The sequence below is a fragment of the Mus pahari genome, chromosome 6 (genome assembly GCF_900095145.1).
Source record: "Mus pahari chromosome 6, PAHARI_EIJ_v1.1, whole genome shotgun sequence".
NCBI classification, from domain to species: domain Eukaryota; kingdom Metazoa; phylum Chordata; class Mammalia; order Rodentia; family Muridae; genus Mus; species Mus pahari.
This window is the reverse complement of record NC_034595.1, coordinates 49580881-49594952: the sequence shown is the minus strand read 5'-3', so window position 1 is coordinate 49594952 and position 14072 is coordinate 49580881. Positions and strand designations below refer to the sequence as shown.

General features: G+C 43.7%; 1 protein-coding gene across 3 annotated transcripts in view; it reads right to left on the bottom strand.

Annotated features, from left to right (window-relative positions):
• Patj (PATJ crumbs cell polarity complex component) overlaps positions 1-14072 on the bottom strand; it is a 312739-nt gene that overhangs the window by 195033 nt on the left and 103634 nt on the right. For all 3 annotated transcript variants that reach the window (XM_021200048.2, XM_029539757.1, XM_029539756.1), the window contains exon 21: positions 6989-7112. In XM_021200048.2, the coding sequence (XP_021055707.1) occupies positions 6989-7112 (124 nt within the window). The remainder of the gene's footprint in view (positions 1-6988; positions 7113-14072) is intronic.

The window sequence follows — 14072 nt, the reverse complement described above, 5'->3', positions numbered from 1 at the left end:
GGAATGAGTCATTGGCCAGTCTTTTACTTTAATTCTTACTCTTAGTTTGTTGTTGTTGTTGTTGTTGTTGTTTGAGAGAAAGTCTCACTATACAGTCAAGGGTTAACTTCAAACTCACAAAGATCTGCCTCTGCTTCCCAGTTGTTGGGATTAAACATCTGAATATGTGTGCCCACAGAGGCCAGAAGAGGGCCTCAGAATCCCTGGAAGGAGAGTTTATAAGCCATTTGTTTGTGGTGGGCACTGAAAGCAAAATGTCAATTGTTATTTTGAATTTCTGAAATGCATTTCGAGTTGTGTGTATACAGTGTACATGTGTCAGTCAGAGGACAACTTTCAAGAGCGGATTCTCTACCCCATCTTGTGGAAGGTCTTTGTGTTCCTGCTGCTGCATGAGCTTCAGGCAAGTCTCTCTGCCTCCCAGCTCGGCATAGGAGTACTGGATCGCAAAGTCATGCAATGCATCTGGCAATCAATTTCAGATTTTCAGGGTTACATGGTTCACCTAATGAGCCAACGTGTGTGTGTGTTCTTCATTGTCATCTATGTTGTTTATTTTGAATATGTATCTATGTGGTATGAATGCATGTTCACATGTGTGGGTGCACTTATGTGTTCATGTGTAGAGGCCTGAAGTGATGCAGTGTCTCTACCTTACAAAGGCTGGGTCTCTCTGAGCCTAGAGCTCACTGCTACAGTTAAGCCTGGCTACACAGCTCCTGAGAATCAGTCTCTGCCTCCTGAGCATTGGGATTCGAGGTGGTTATCTGTCACACTTACCTGGCATTCACATGGGTTCTAAGGGGCAGAATCTTGACTTGTGTGGCAAGCACTTTACCCACCAAGTCATCTTCCCAGGCCCAGCCTCTTATCCTTAATTTTGGTTTCTATTTAGAAAGGCTCATGTAATAACCTTGAGGCACACTGGTTAAGAGGAGAGCAACGGCTTTGGACTCCAGCCAGAGGTAGATTCCGGACAGGGTTGGGATGCAGCTTGGTTAGTAGAAAGGGCTGCCTGGAGCCCCTAAAGCCCTGGCTCTGATCCCTAGCACCACATGAACCAGCTGTGGGGTGCATACCAATAATCCCACCACTCGGGAAGGAGGGGCAAGAAGATCAGAAGTTCACGGTAATCCTCAGCTCCATAGTTTGAGGCGACCTGGGCTATTTTCCAGAAAGCAGAGTAATTACAGAAAAGCATGGTTGAAGAGCCGACTGTGAGCAGTTCTGTGCAGTCAACAGGAGATGGGAAAACTACAGGTCAAGCACTGGGTAACTTTGCTGTTCAGGGAGGAGCCTGACTTGCTGTGGCAAGAGCCAGTAGGGCCAGCCTCCAGGACCCATGAGCTCGAAATTGAAACAGCCACCCCCACCACACAACATTCTTCTTTGAAATTTGTATTCTTGAAGAAAATGTGAAATGCTACAACTTATAAAGTGTAGGCTGAAAGCTTACTTGTAGGTGAGGAGATGGAAGGCTACTTTAGAGGGCTGCCTAATAATAAATAATGCAGCATTTATCCAAGCGATACGAAATACAGTACAGAATTTCGTCAACATTGTTATTTGAGGGATTGTGGCTCCGGGGAAGCTGCTTGCAACCAAGTCTGGCAACTGGAGTTCAAACCCTGGAACCTGCGTGACATGACAGCAGGACAGCGCCACCTCTGACTCTTCATGAACAAGTGCACACACAAATACATATCAAAAAGAATTTGTTAAAGCTATTTGATTTGGATACTTGTTGTTTTTTTTTTTTTTAAAGATTTTTTTTTCAGAAGTTAAGCCAGAGGTTGTAATTTTTTTTTAAAGATTTTATTTATTTATTATATGTAAGAACACTGTAGCTGTCTTCAGACACTCCAGAAGAGGGAGTCAGATCTCGTTAAGGATGGTTTGAGCTACCATGTGGTTGCTGGGATTTGAACTCTGCACCTTTGGAAGAGCAGTCGGGTGCTCTTACCCACTGAGCCATCTCACCAGCCAGAGGTTGTAATTTTTAAAAAGACAATGTATTTTATTTACCATCATACAAAATGTAAGGGGTTATAGGTGGTTGAGAGCACCTGTGGCTTTTAAATATTTACTCAACAAATGTAACTGGACCATCCACTACTTGCCAGAAAGTTCACAAATCCTAAAACAGTTCTCATTGCCCAGAGCTACTGTTCCAATGGTGAGAGACAGAATAGACACCGGGACTGATGCTCAGAAGCCTAACTTCTAGGGAAGAAAAATGAAGCAATTAGGGGACAGATAAGATGCAGTGACTTCAGACAAGTAGCCAGGAACTACTCCCAGCTGCATCATATATGCTAAGGCACTGGAGACAGCATGAGGAGGGTAAAGATGGAACTCAATAAATATTCTGACTTGCCACCAAAAATAAAAGCACCTTCACTCAGGCACCTGAAGAGAAAGGATGGGAGCCAGAGGTGGGTGAGCCAGAAACTGAAATACAAGCGAAAAAAGCAACACTCTGCAACTGGGGCTCCCGTGGCCTGCTCCCTGGACTACCCTGCCCTGTTCCCTGCCTGCTCTCTGGCCCTGCCTGCCCTGCCTGTTTGCCCTGCCCCACTACCCTTACTGTGCTGCAGAGCTCTTCAAAGAAACATCAGTACTCTCCCTCTTCCATCCTGACCTAGGCCAACAGGACTAGGGTCCAAACAGTTTCCCACTCTTCTCCATGCTTGGCCCACCTCAGACATGCGGTTTAAGTTCTCTCTCGCTTCACCGAGTCTCAGCCTCCTGATGTTCTTTTATTTAATGGAGACCTCTCTATTCCAGACTCTCAGGACTGCTCTGGATATCTGCTCTATACCCAACACAGGGAACTCTGGCCCCTCCTTCCCCTCCTCCAGTTTCCTAGAATGGGTTAGATGGTCTAAAAAACATGAATAACACATGCCACCTGTGTCCTCTCTCTCTCTGCTCAACAAAAGAATACCTGAGGAGGCTGTGAGCCTTACTGGAGGTCTGTACCTACAGTAACATCATCTGATGCATCACTACAGTGTATTATACCCAGAGGCTCAATATAAACACTCAGCTAGTCTGCCCTCGTGTTTATAAGAACATGAGGGATTTTACACAAAAGGCCTTCATCAAATCTGTGTCTTTATCTTGTTTTAGAGACTTGACTCTCCAGAAAACTGGAACTGACCAGTCAGCCACAAGCAATCTGCTCCATCTTTTCCTGTGAATGCCACCCCTGCTTCATCGTGATCAACCTGCCTACTAAATGAACACTCCTTTTGCTTCTGGTCTTGACCAGAAACCACAGAAACAGGTCCAATCAGGTGGCAATGTAGCAGAGACATGGTGAATAGAATTATCATGCTCAGCTGCCTTTCCCATCTCCAGTCACTTTCACTGCCACCTGCTGGGACCACATCCCTAGGTGCTAGTCAAAGTAGGCCAGACAGCTCCAGGGGTTGCCTGTGCACCTCCACTCCACGCATGGGAAGGCAGAGGGGAGCAGGACCAGGCAGCGGCTGTAAGCACAAAGGATCCACTCGCCAAGCAATCTCTCCCAGTCTACTGCTGCTGTGCTGTGCGAGTTCACACAGGTCATGACACCTTCTCCTGCTTGTTGCTCAGGCCTACTGCCCACTGCCTCCTCTTGGGCCTGTTGCCAGCACACAAATGCCCATTTCTCTCCCCTCACAGTGTTTGACACATACTTTATAGAGCTGTTCACCCTGGGCTCACAGCACCCAGCAGCCCATAAAACAAATCATGTCCTGGAGGCCCACACAGTCATTAGGCAATGGCTGTAATGGGCACAGGGGTTATGAAAACAGGGAGGTTAAAAAAAAAAAAGGCCCCTGGATAAATGGAAGTTAATGCTTACAGAAGAGGAATGGGAAATTTTTCAAACCTTTATACATGGTGAGGTGTAAGAGAACAGCCTGGAGAAAAAGCAAGAACTCGGTCAGAGAGGACGGGTGGTTGCATAACGCAGCAAACAGAAACAAAACAAAACCAAGTTTGCTGCTGTGCTGAGAAGGCACACACAAGCAGGCTGTGGCCTCCCCACCTGACACATACTACTGAGCCCACTAGTGACAAGGCTCGCCCTCCAAAGGCTTAGCGTACAGTAGGACTGTACTGAAAATGGGTATACCAACAGAAACCCATCCAAGTGGGCAGTAAGATGGAAATGGGGTTGTTTCTTCCTGGAATCTTTAATTACTTATTTTTATTTTCTGTGTATGAGTACATTGTAGCTTCAGAAGAGGGCGTCAGATTCCATTACAGATAGTTGTGAGACACCATGTAGTTGCTGGGAATTGAACTCAGGACCTCCAGCTGAGCCATCTCTCCAGCCCTCTTCCTGGAATCTTGGGACGCTCATTTACAAGTTTGTTCTCACACTCCGTGGAATGTGAGTATTTAAAGATTTATTTATTATATGCAAGTACACTGTAGCTGTCTTCAGACACTCCAGAAGAGGGTGTCAGATCTTGACACGGATGGTTATGAGCCACCATGTGGTTGCTGGGATTTGAACTCCGAACCTTCGGAAGAGCAGTCGGGTGCTCCTACCCGCTGAGCCATCTCACCAGCCCCGTGAGTATTAAAGAAACAACATTTTGTTCGTATGGTTTTTTTGCTGTTGTTTCTGTTGGTGATGAAACCACTGTGTGTGCTCTACTACCACTTTGTTATTTCCAAAGTTCAAAGTCTTCATTTTAGATTAGCAGCCTGTTACACACAGGCTACCAATAAATGATTTTAAAATTAATTGTTCTATAAACATAAGATGGTTTGTTGCTGATGGGGTGTTTTTGTGATCTGCAGATTTGAAAGGGATTCCCAAACTCTCAGGTCTAGTCTTTGACTTTCCAACTGAGGAAGGAGAGGCTTGGAGAAGCTACCAGCAGATCACCAGCTTAGTAGGAAGGAGCCTGGTATTCACATAGGGCCTCTGTTTGCTGAGCAAGGCTCTCAAGAGGAAAATGAAAGTCAGGATGTCATCAACTCAGCTTGCATGCTGCTGAGATGTCTATCGGCCCACATCAGTATCTTCTTAGCTTGGCACGATGAGCAACCAACCAATCTAGCATTTCCTGATGTGTGCTTATAAATGGTTTCTGACCGAAAACAGGTTCACAACACATGACTTTAACAGCAGTTTCCAAATGATATGTTTAATAAAAACTACCTATGGCCTTGTAAAGTTGAATGGTGTCCCCCAACCCTTCTCTGAGAATCTTTACATGGTTTCTGGGAGAGGGAATGCTATTTTCTTCAGCAATGTAGTCACTAGCAAGTTGTTTATGCTCCCAAAAAGAATGCCCCACCTGTGCTTCTATAAGAAACCCCAATGAATGTCACTCGGTCACTGGTGAAAAGATGACATGAAAGTAGAAGGAGGAAGAGGGTCAATGGAGCGAGAGCGCTAACGGAGGTGAATGCAACCGAAAGGCATCACATATCTGATTGGAAAAACCATAATAAAACTCATTCTGTATAATTAATATGTGGTAATAAAACCCAAGATTAATATTAAATGGAACAGAGCCTTTGAAATCAAGACTTAAAACCTGGGGGAGCGGTTCATGCACAGTCATATGGATGTATCACTGGAGGGTCTGATTTAGTGATAATGAGCAGAATAGAAGTAAAGAAGGGCGGGAGGGAGGGAGGGAGGGAGGGAGGGAGGGAGGGAAGGAGGGAGGAGAACAAAGTCCCAAGCAGTGCCAAGACACCTATAAAACAGCAGCAGTGACCAGGCCAGCATGCTCTGTTCATTCTTATCATGAACCAAGAACGAGTACTCCCTCACTAATCAGAGAACACAGAAATGGGGTGAAATTAAAGAATAGATCTCCTACAGGAAAGATACAAGCTCAACCAGGCAGTGGTGGCGCACGCCTTTAATCCCAGCACTTGGGAGGCAGAGGCAAGCAGATTTCTGAGTTTGAGGCCAGCCTGGTCTACAGAATAAGTTCCAGGACAACCAGGGCTACACAGAGAAATCCTGTCTCAAAAAACAAACAAACAAACAAACAAATAAAAGCTCTAATTTCTTCCCAGCTATGAGCCGGAAAAGTGGCAGACTCATCTAACGTATGGTTCCACAGTGACGGCCTACTCTGGTCACTCAAAGGGTCCAACCAGAATCAGCACTGCATGCTTCCTCTGTCCGCCATCAGGCTCCATCCTGTGGACTCCACAGAACAGAGTCTTGACCTCACAGCAAACTCTCATCGTGTTCTAAAGCTTTCTCCCATCTGTGTGTAATACACGAGATGTCATGGTGAAGCGCTTTCTGCCAAGCTGTTTCCAGCCGTGAAAGAGAGCATAGACCCTGCCCTACAGTTCTGAGTCCCGGTGTGATGGCACAAAAATCTCACCCGGGATCTCAATATCAGAACACAAGTCAGCATCACATTGTTAGATGAATAAAAGTATATGAAAGCTGGAATTCTGAGTTGGCAAAGAGAGGCATAACACTTTCAGTATTCTTTAATGGAACCTAAGTTATTAATGTACTAGAATCAACTATAATTTATGGTTATGAAAATACTTCATAAATGTTTCAAATATGCACCCCTTTATTAATATTTAACAGGTCCATCCAGTGAGCTAGCAATTTCACTTAATAGCAACAGAGACTTTAACATAGATTAGTAGAGACATAGCTCATGTAAAGGAGTGGTCTCACTTCCAGTCTATGCTATAATACAAAGCAAAGTGAGGCAGAGGATATGGAGAAGGTTCCATACACAGAAACTGAAAGATCAAGTTGAAATTCTCCGCCAAAGTTATCCCTAAACAGATTAACTAAGTTCTAAGCTCAAAAGATCATAGTGAGGCGATGGAAGGGACTGGGGGGCAAAAAGGTAAGCAGGAATCAATGGAATTACGGTTTAATCTCAAAAAATTCAAAGCAGCAAAGTGGATGTAAGTGTGACCGCATAATACACTGGGTGCAAAGTGAAGCGAAAGGACTACAAATAACCTAACACGGCTCACCAACCTAAATCCAGGCTGCTGCTCGGTACCGAATGAAGGTGTTCCATGTCATCAAATCTGCTGTGTTGACAATTTCCTTCAGAGGACGGTATGGGGGGCCGGGAATCAAGGCCAAATGTTTCTTCCATCTTGAAAAGGAAGAAAACCAGAAATTCAGCATGTTAAAAAGCAATGGAAACACCACAATGTTGTTCAAACCAGACAGCAATACAATGGATAATGGGCTGCAAGCTGCTGCACCTGCACCCCACCCCCACCCCATACCTCCCACCTCACTGCCACCCTAATCCCTGTCCCCAGGTTATTTTCCTATGAGTTGCAACAAATGCTGCATGAGCCTACGACTTGGAAACCTGCATAGTTAGGAAGAGTTTTTGTTTTTAAGCATTAACAATTAAATACAAATGAGTATATCCCAGGGCAGATACAGACAGACCAACCTGGCTGTCAATCAAGTCACTTGGTGATACATAGCATCCTAGATGTGTTCCTTTAACACCCATAACATTGCTGCTATTTCTCAGCCTTTGCTCGGCTCCCTCGGCACTCTTGTTTTCTTTGCTTGCTGAACTTGGTATCATTTTCCAGACAGGGTCTCACTTGAGTAACCCAGGTTGGCTTTGAACTCACAGCCTTCCAACAGCTGGACTCACACCAGAGGCCTGTCATGCAGACAGGCCCAACCTAGAGCTTACAGACTGACCAACACGGCTGATAACTTAGAGTCCTTTCTTTCCTCTTCTCCTCTCTCTCTGGCCTGGTCTTTTAGGGGTTTTTACATATATATGCTGCTGGAATGCTAAAACAAAAGGGCTTATGTCAAATCAAAAGACTCAAAGAGGTTAAGCAGTGAGACACAGACTTTTAAATGGAATGCACTTGAAACACAGCAGGTACAAAAGGATTGCTTTGACCTTCAAGCTGTTTCCTACAAGAAGCAGGAATAGAAATCTGCTCATGAAAGACATTGCCCCTGAAGGGAAAGAGAAAGCAACACCTCCATCTTCATTGATAAGCAGCAGAGACCTTAAGCCTCTCCCTAACACTACATAGCACTTTCAAAAGTTATTATTCCTCTGCAGTCAGTACCAGAGGACCTGACTCTAGCTGCTTTGGGTCCTCCTTTATGAGGTTCCCATGCTACACAAAGCTATGAAGTAAATACACATGAGTTTCTCTTGTTTATCTATTTTAATGCAATTTAATTTCAGGTCCCTGCCAGCTAGGAAACAGGATTTGTCTGGCCCCACGTGTCCCAGGTAGAGGTGTACGGAGGCAGTTCTCAGTGAGGCATCCAGGGCACGGAAGCAAAGCCTTAACATAGGAGACCGGAGAATGGAAAGAAAAGGACCAGCAAGAGATTTCCAGACTACCCACTTATAGAATATTCCATCTGTGAACTAAACTGAGCCCTTCCTAAGCATCGAAACCACTGACACACTGACCTTATCCTTCTCAGCCTCCAGAAGGATAAGAAATACATTTCTGATGTTAACCTCCCCCAGAAAATGGTATGTCTGTTATATTGGCCCACAGACATAGAACTTAAGTTGTCATAAATTTCTATAAGCATAAATTAAAAAATTAATATAAAGAAGGTTTATTGGCAAGAAGGAAAGAGGGAGAGACAGAGGGCAAGAAGAGAGGGAGGAAGAGAAAAGATCATAAATTAAAATTTTATGCTCTCCATATAGATATATTAATTTAAATGATTAGCATTTTTCAAACTTTGGTCTTACTTTTCCAAGCTCTGTAACTTGGTCTAGGTCTGTAACTCTGGCTAGCCTCATCTGTGATCCTCTGCCTCCAACTACTGACTGCTGGAATTACAAAAGAGTACCTCCACACCAGGGGCTACTGTTTACTTTTTATTGTTGGAGATTTTGATTGTTCAAAACAAAAGTATGAATGTTTATATTTTCTAATGATCCACATTCTATAGAACTAGAATAGTAAGACTTCGGGCCTAGAGAGATGTCTCAGCAGTTAAGAACACTGACTGCTTTTCTACAGGTCCCGAGTTCAAATCCCAGCAACCACATAGTGGCTCACAACCATCTGTAATGGGCTCCGATGCCATCTTCTGGTGTCTGTAGACAGTGACAATATACTTACATAAAACAAATTAATAGGGCTGGCAAGATGACTCAGCAGGTAAGAGCACTGACTGTTCTTTCAAAGGCCCTGAGTTCAAATCCCAGCAACCACATGGTGGCTCACAACCACCAGTAACGGGATCTGACGCCCCCTTCTGGTACGTCTGAAGACAGCTACAGTGTATAATAATAAATAAATCTTTGGGCTGGAGTGAGCAGGGACTGAGCCAGATGAGTTGGCTGGAGCACGCGGGGTTGACCAGGGTTGACCAGAGCGAGTAGAGGTCCTAAAAATTCAATTCCCAACAACTGCATGAAGGCCCCAAGCCATCAGTGTACTCACATACAAGCCCTACAGTGTACTCACATACATAAAGAAATCTTTAAAAAAAACAAAAAACAAATAAGGAAAGGAGGGATGAAGGCATGGAGGATGTAAAAAGGAAGGCATTTTGCAATATTTTTGGCTTTTCATAAAGCAGATTTTTATTATTTTTAATTTATTTTCATGTGTGGGTGCTTTGTCTACATGCTTGTCTGTGTACCTTGGTGCCTGCCTGGTAGGTACTGAGACTGAACCCAGGTCCTCTGGCAGAGCAACCAGTGTTCTTAAATGCTGAGCGATCTTTCCAGCTTTCAGTAAGCAAGTTTAAAAGATTAGATCTTTAGAAAATTGTATTTGTTTTTTTTTTTTTCTTTCTATAAGTAGAGAAAAAAAACCCCATCATTCTGAAGTAAATAATACTGAAGCAAAATCAAAACAAAAACAAAAGCACAAACAAAAAATCAAGACCTTTAAAAAATATAGCCAGATGGTTGCAAAGTAGGTTTTCCCACTAATACATATTGAGTCAATAAAAAAAGATGCTTAACATCACTAACTACTAATTAACGAAATGCAAATCAGTCAAAACGAGATAGATGTGCTGGTGCAAGTCTATAATCTCTGCTGTGTCCCCAGCACTCAAGGAGGCCTAAGGCAAGAGAATTCACAGCTAGTCAGAGCTGTTTTGAGTCTGCAATGACCCCCTCAGGCCATATTTTAAGGGCTTGCAGTGATATTTTGACAGCAGCTGGTCACCAGGAATGGGCCTCTTAAGGTTCCAGTCACCTCTGGTTCCAGCCTGCATTCTCTGTTCCGTATTCACCATCACTGAATAAGCTTCTCCCACATTCCTGCCACCAAGAACTGTTCCTGCCATTTTGCCTGATATAATTAACAGATAGAAATCCCTTTGAAGCAATGAGCCTCTTCCTTTACATTTTTTGTTGGGCAGCTATCCTCTCACACAACAGGACGGTAACTAAGGCACTGGGATATGAGCAAGTTGTCATCTCAAAGCGAATCACACAGTAGGATACACTTGCTACTCACAAACACAAATTTGAAAAACTCAGGCAAACCAGCATTAGCGAGGGTGTGGCAAAGCTGGACACTGAACACTGCATGGTACAACTCTCAAAAGCTAACCCAACCCCTCTGGTCACATCACCATGAGATCAGAACCAGAGACCGAGGAAAGGAAAGGAGCAGTACTTGGCTGTCAGGGACAATGTTGAAGGTCCTTCTCAAGGTCTTTGGTTTCTGTTGGTTTAAAGTTGGGGGTCTAACTCAGCACTGACCTCAGATTTACTGTGGAGCAAAAGCTGATCCTGAAATCCTCATCCTCCTGCCTCTACCTACCATCTGTTGGGATTACAGGCACCTGGCTCATATACTCCATGTACCCACCATGCTCAGCTATTCCCAACATCTTCCTGTGGGAATGCCCCATTCTTTAACATGCTCCACGAACATGCACATTTCATTTACAATGCTTAGTATTTGTGAGTTCTGCAAAATTTCAGGCAAGACATTTCTAACAGAATGCTTCCTAATAAGCATTTCCATAAATCATCTGGGCCAACTATGACTTTAGGACTTCAGGAACAGGAACTTCATATTTGATGGGCTGTAACTATAAATTCTTCTCTTTTAAAAACTTGCCTTAGACTCCTAGAAAATACTTACTGGTCACTATGTCTGTGCATTCTCAGTTATTCTGTTATTCCCAAATACGCACCACAAGCCTTTGGAGAATCTCTGATTGTGATTTACTTTGGCAACCCAAGAGAACTGAAAACAGGTGATGAGCAGGTATTTATATACCAATATTCACAGCAGCATTATCCATGAATAACAGGGTGGAGGACCAGAGACACTGCTCTACGGAGAGCTAGACTGATCAACCTAGGCCTCCCCTGGGGCCCTGGTGTATAAAGAAGAAAAGTGTTTGGCAAAGCCAGTAGTAGCCTGGGTCCAGGGCCTTGAAGCCCACCCATCACACACCTCGAGGCACTGATGTATAGAGGAGAAACACAGCCTTCTCTAAAACCAGCGATATGCTTGGCAGAGCAGGCCATGGCCTGAGGCCAGGGCCTCGGGGGAGCTGTGGCTATGGTTATCAGTCCCAAGACTGCTGTAGGCTAGATTTATAATGCTCTTGAGATACCATGTTGCCCTGGTGCAACTTTGTTTAATTAGCCTCCCGCTGCCTTGATCCTATTGTATGACGGACTCTGCTTACCCTGCCCCACTTCTCTCCTAGAAATAGAACATAAGGTGCTGTACTTCTTAATGAGCTTATTTGGTCCAAGACATAGCTTGTACAAGACCTCCTGGTCTCAAACCTTCTTATCTTCTCCATCTTCTACCATTTGCTTCTGATCTCCTAGTTCCCTCTCTCAGGACCCTGTCACTGAAGAACCACTTGCTGGTCCAGGTCATGGCTTCGTAGCTAAAAGCACATACGGCTGTTTAAACGGATCCTGGTTCAGTTCCAAGCATTTACATGGAAAGCTAAAATGTGGCACATGAAAGAACATTCGTCGAAGCTCCAGGCTAAAAACATCATATATTTTGCAGGTACAAAAAAGAAGCCGTTCTTTAAAACTTCCCTTGCATGACTGAAAGCAGCAGCTTCAGCTGGCTGGCTGGCACAGACACCTGAGAACCGAGGCAAGTCCATTTCATGGTGGACGAAAGCCTGCTCTACACAGTAAGCCCATGTCTCAAAAACTGCAAAGGCAGGAGTGACAGGGATGCCAAGAAGCCACTTGTAGGAAATAAGAAGTCACAGGTTGATGAGGCTGGGTCTACTCCCATAAAGAACAGTAGGCCAATCCTCACGCCAGCCTGAAGGTGGCAGCACCTGTAACACTGTCACAAATTAATACCATCAAACTATATGCCTAAAAAGTACATAATACAGACATTTACACAATTTATATGGTTGGCCAGGTGAACAACACATACTAGAAACTGTCATAGTTCATCCTTTACCTAAAAACAAGAGCATGTGGGTGGTGGAGGAGAAACAACATAGAACTTCTTAGGTATTATTTATATGCTATAAATAGAGTCTTAATAGGACAGAGCAGTAATGGTCCTCAACGCTTTTGAGGACCTAACTGGGTGCTAGGAACTACATGTTCATAGCACATAGGAATAGTTTTAAATCCTCTCAAGGATTGTAATATTATATATGTTAATAGTATCGATTACATAACTTAGTTTATTCCTAAATCTGAAATAAGTACGTATATTACACAAGCAGAAAATTCCATATGTGACTTCATATGACAGAATACAGGCCACTGAAAATACTGTACACAGTCATCTTCAGGTTTGAGAAGTGTGTAGGAAACAACAAACATGGATTACATGATAACATATGAATGATTACATGGTAAGGTATGATTACATGATAAGGTATGATTACAAGATAAGGTATGATTACATGATAAGGTATGACTACAAGATAAGGTATGATTCCAGAAGTCCATTAGTACAAACACTGGGCAAGTAAAGATCCAAGTCCACCCTACCATCATTGTAGCAGGGAGAAGAATTAATAGAAAATTAAGTGGTAGTGGTTCAGAGTTTATTAGAGCTGAAAAAAATCTTCATCAATATATCCTACCATATCAATACATATTGATATGTCCATAAATCATACATGAATTTTGACTAAATGTAACGAGTAAATATTCTAAATACATTTGTCTATTTCATCTCTTGCCTTAAATGTTTAAGCAGCAACATGGACCATATTTCAACTCATCTTTAATTTTAGTGAGAATTCGTCTATACGCATTGAGCAATCTTTGATTCTAGCATGCTTATCTAAGTGAATATCCAGTATGAGGATCTGGGGAAGGGCTGGCAGAGAGAGAAAGCTATTGTCAGTGGGGGACACCAGGCAACTATGTCCCTGCTTCCAGCATCTCAGACCACTTACGCAGTAAACACATCTGTTCCCTAGCAGGCTGCCCAGAACCCTCACCCTTCAGGCTACATCAATAGTTAGGGTAGCACCTTGCCCAGCAGAACAAATCCACAGGTTTACTAGAGGGAACGAGAAGAAAGGTCCAGGGAGAAAGCTGGCTTCCGCCTTCTTTGCTCATCACACAGAAAGGGATCAGCCTGTGTAGACAGCAGGGACCTGTGTGAGCACAGCACCCTTGTTGTCCCTTTAAGACACCCTCTAGGGCAGCCAGGTGGCTCAGAGGGTAAGAGCACTTGTTGATCTTGCAGAGGGCTCTGGCTTGATTCCCTGTACCCACATAGCAGCTCACAAGCTGTAACTTGTAACTCCAGTTCCAGGGATCTGACATCCAGTTCTAGCTTCTGCAAGCACCAGCTATACACATGGCATACATACATACATGCAGGCAGGCAAAATACTTATGCATATAAGAAAACTAAAACAAAACTTCAACAAATAAAAACCCCATCTATAGTAACTTTCTTCTCATTGTCTGAAAATTAATTCAGGCCAGAAAATAAACAAACAAAACAAAACAAAACAAAACAAAGAGAATTAAAAAAAAAATCTATCAGGTGGCCAGGAGGTGGTGGTACACACCTTTAATCCCAGCACTCGGGAGGCAGAGGCAGGTGGATTTCTGAGTGTAAGGCCAGCCTGGTCCATAGAGTGAGTTCTAGGACAG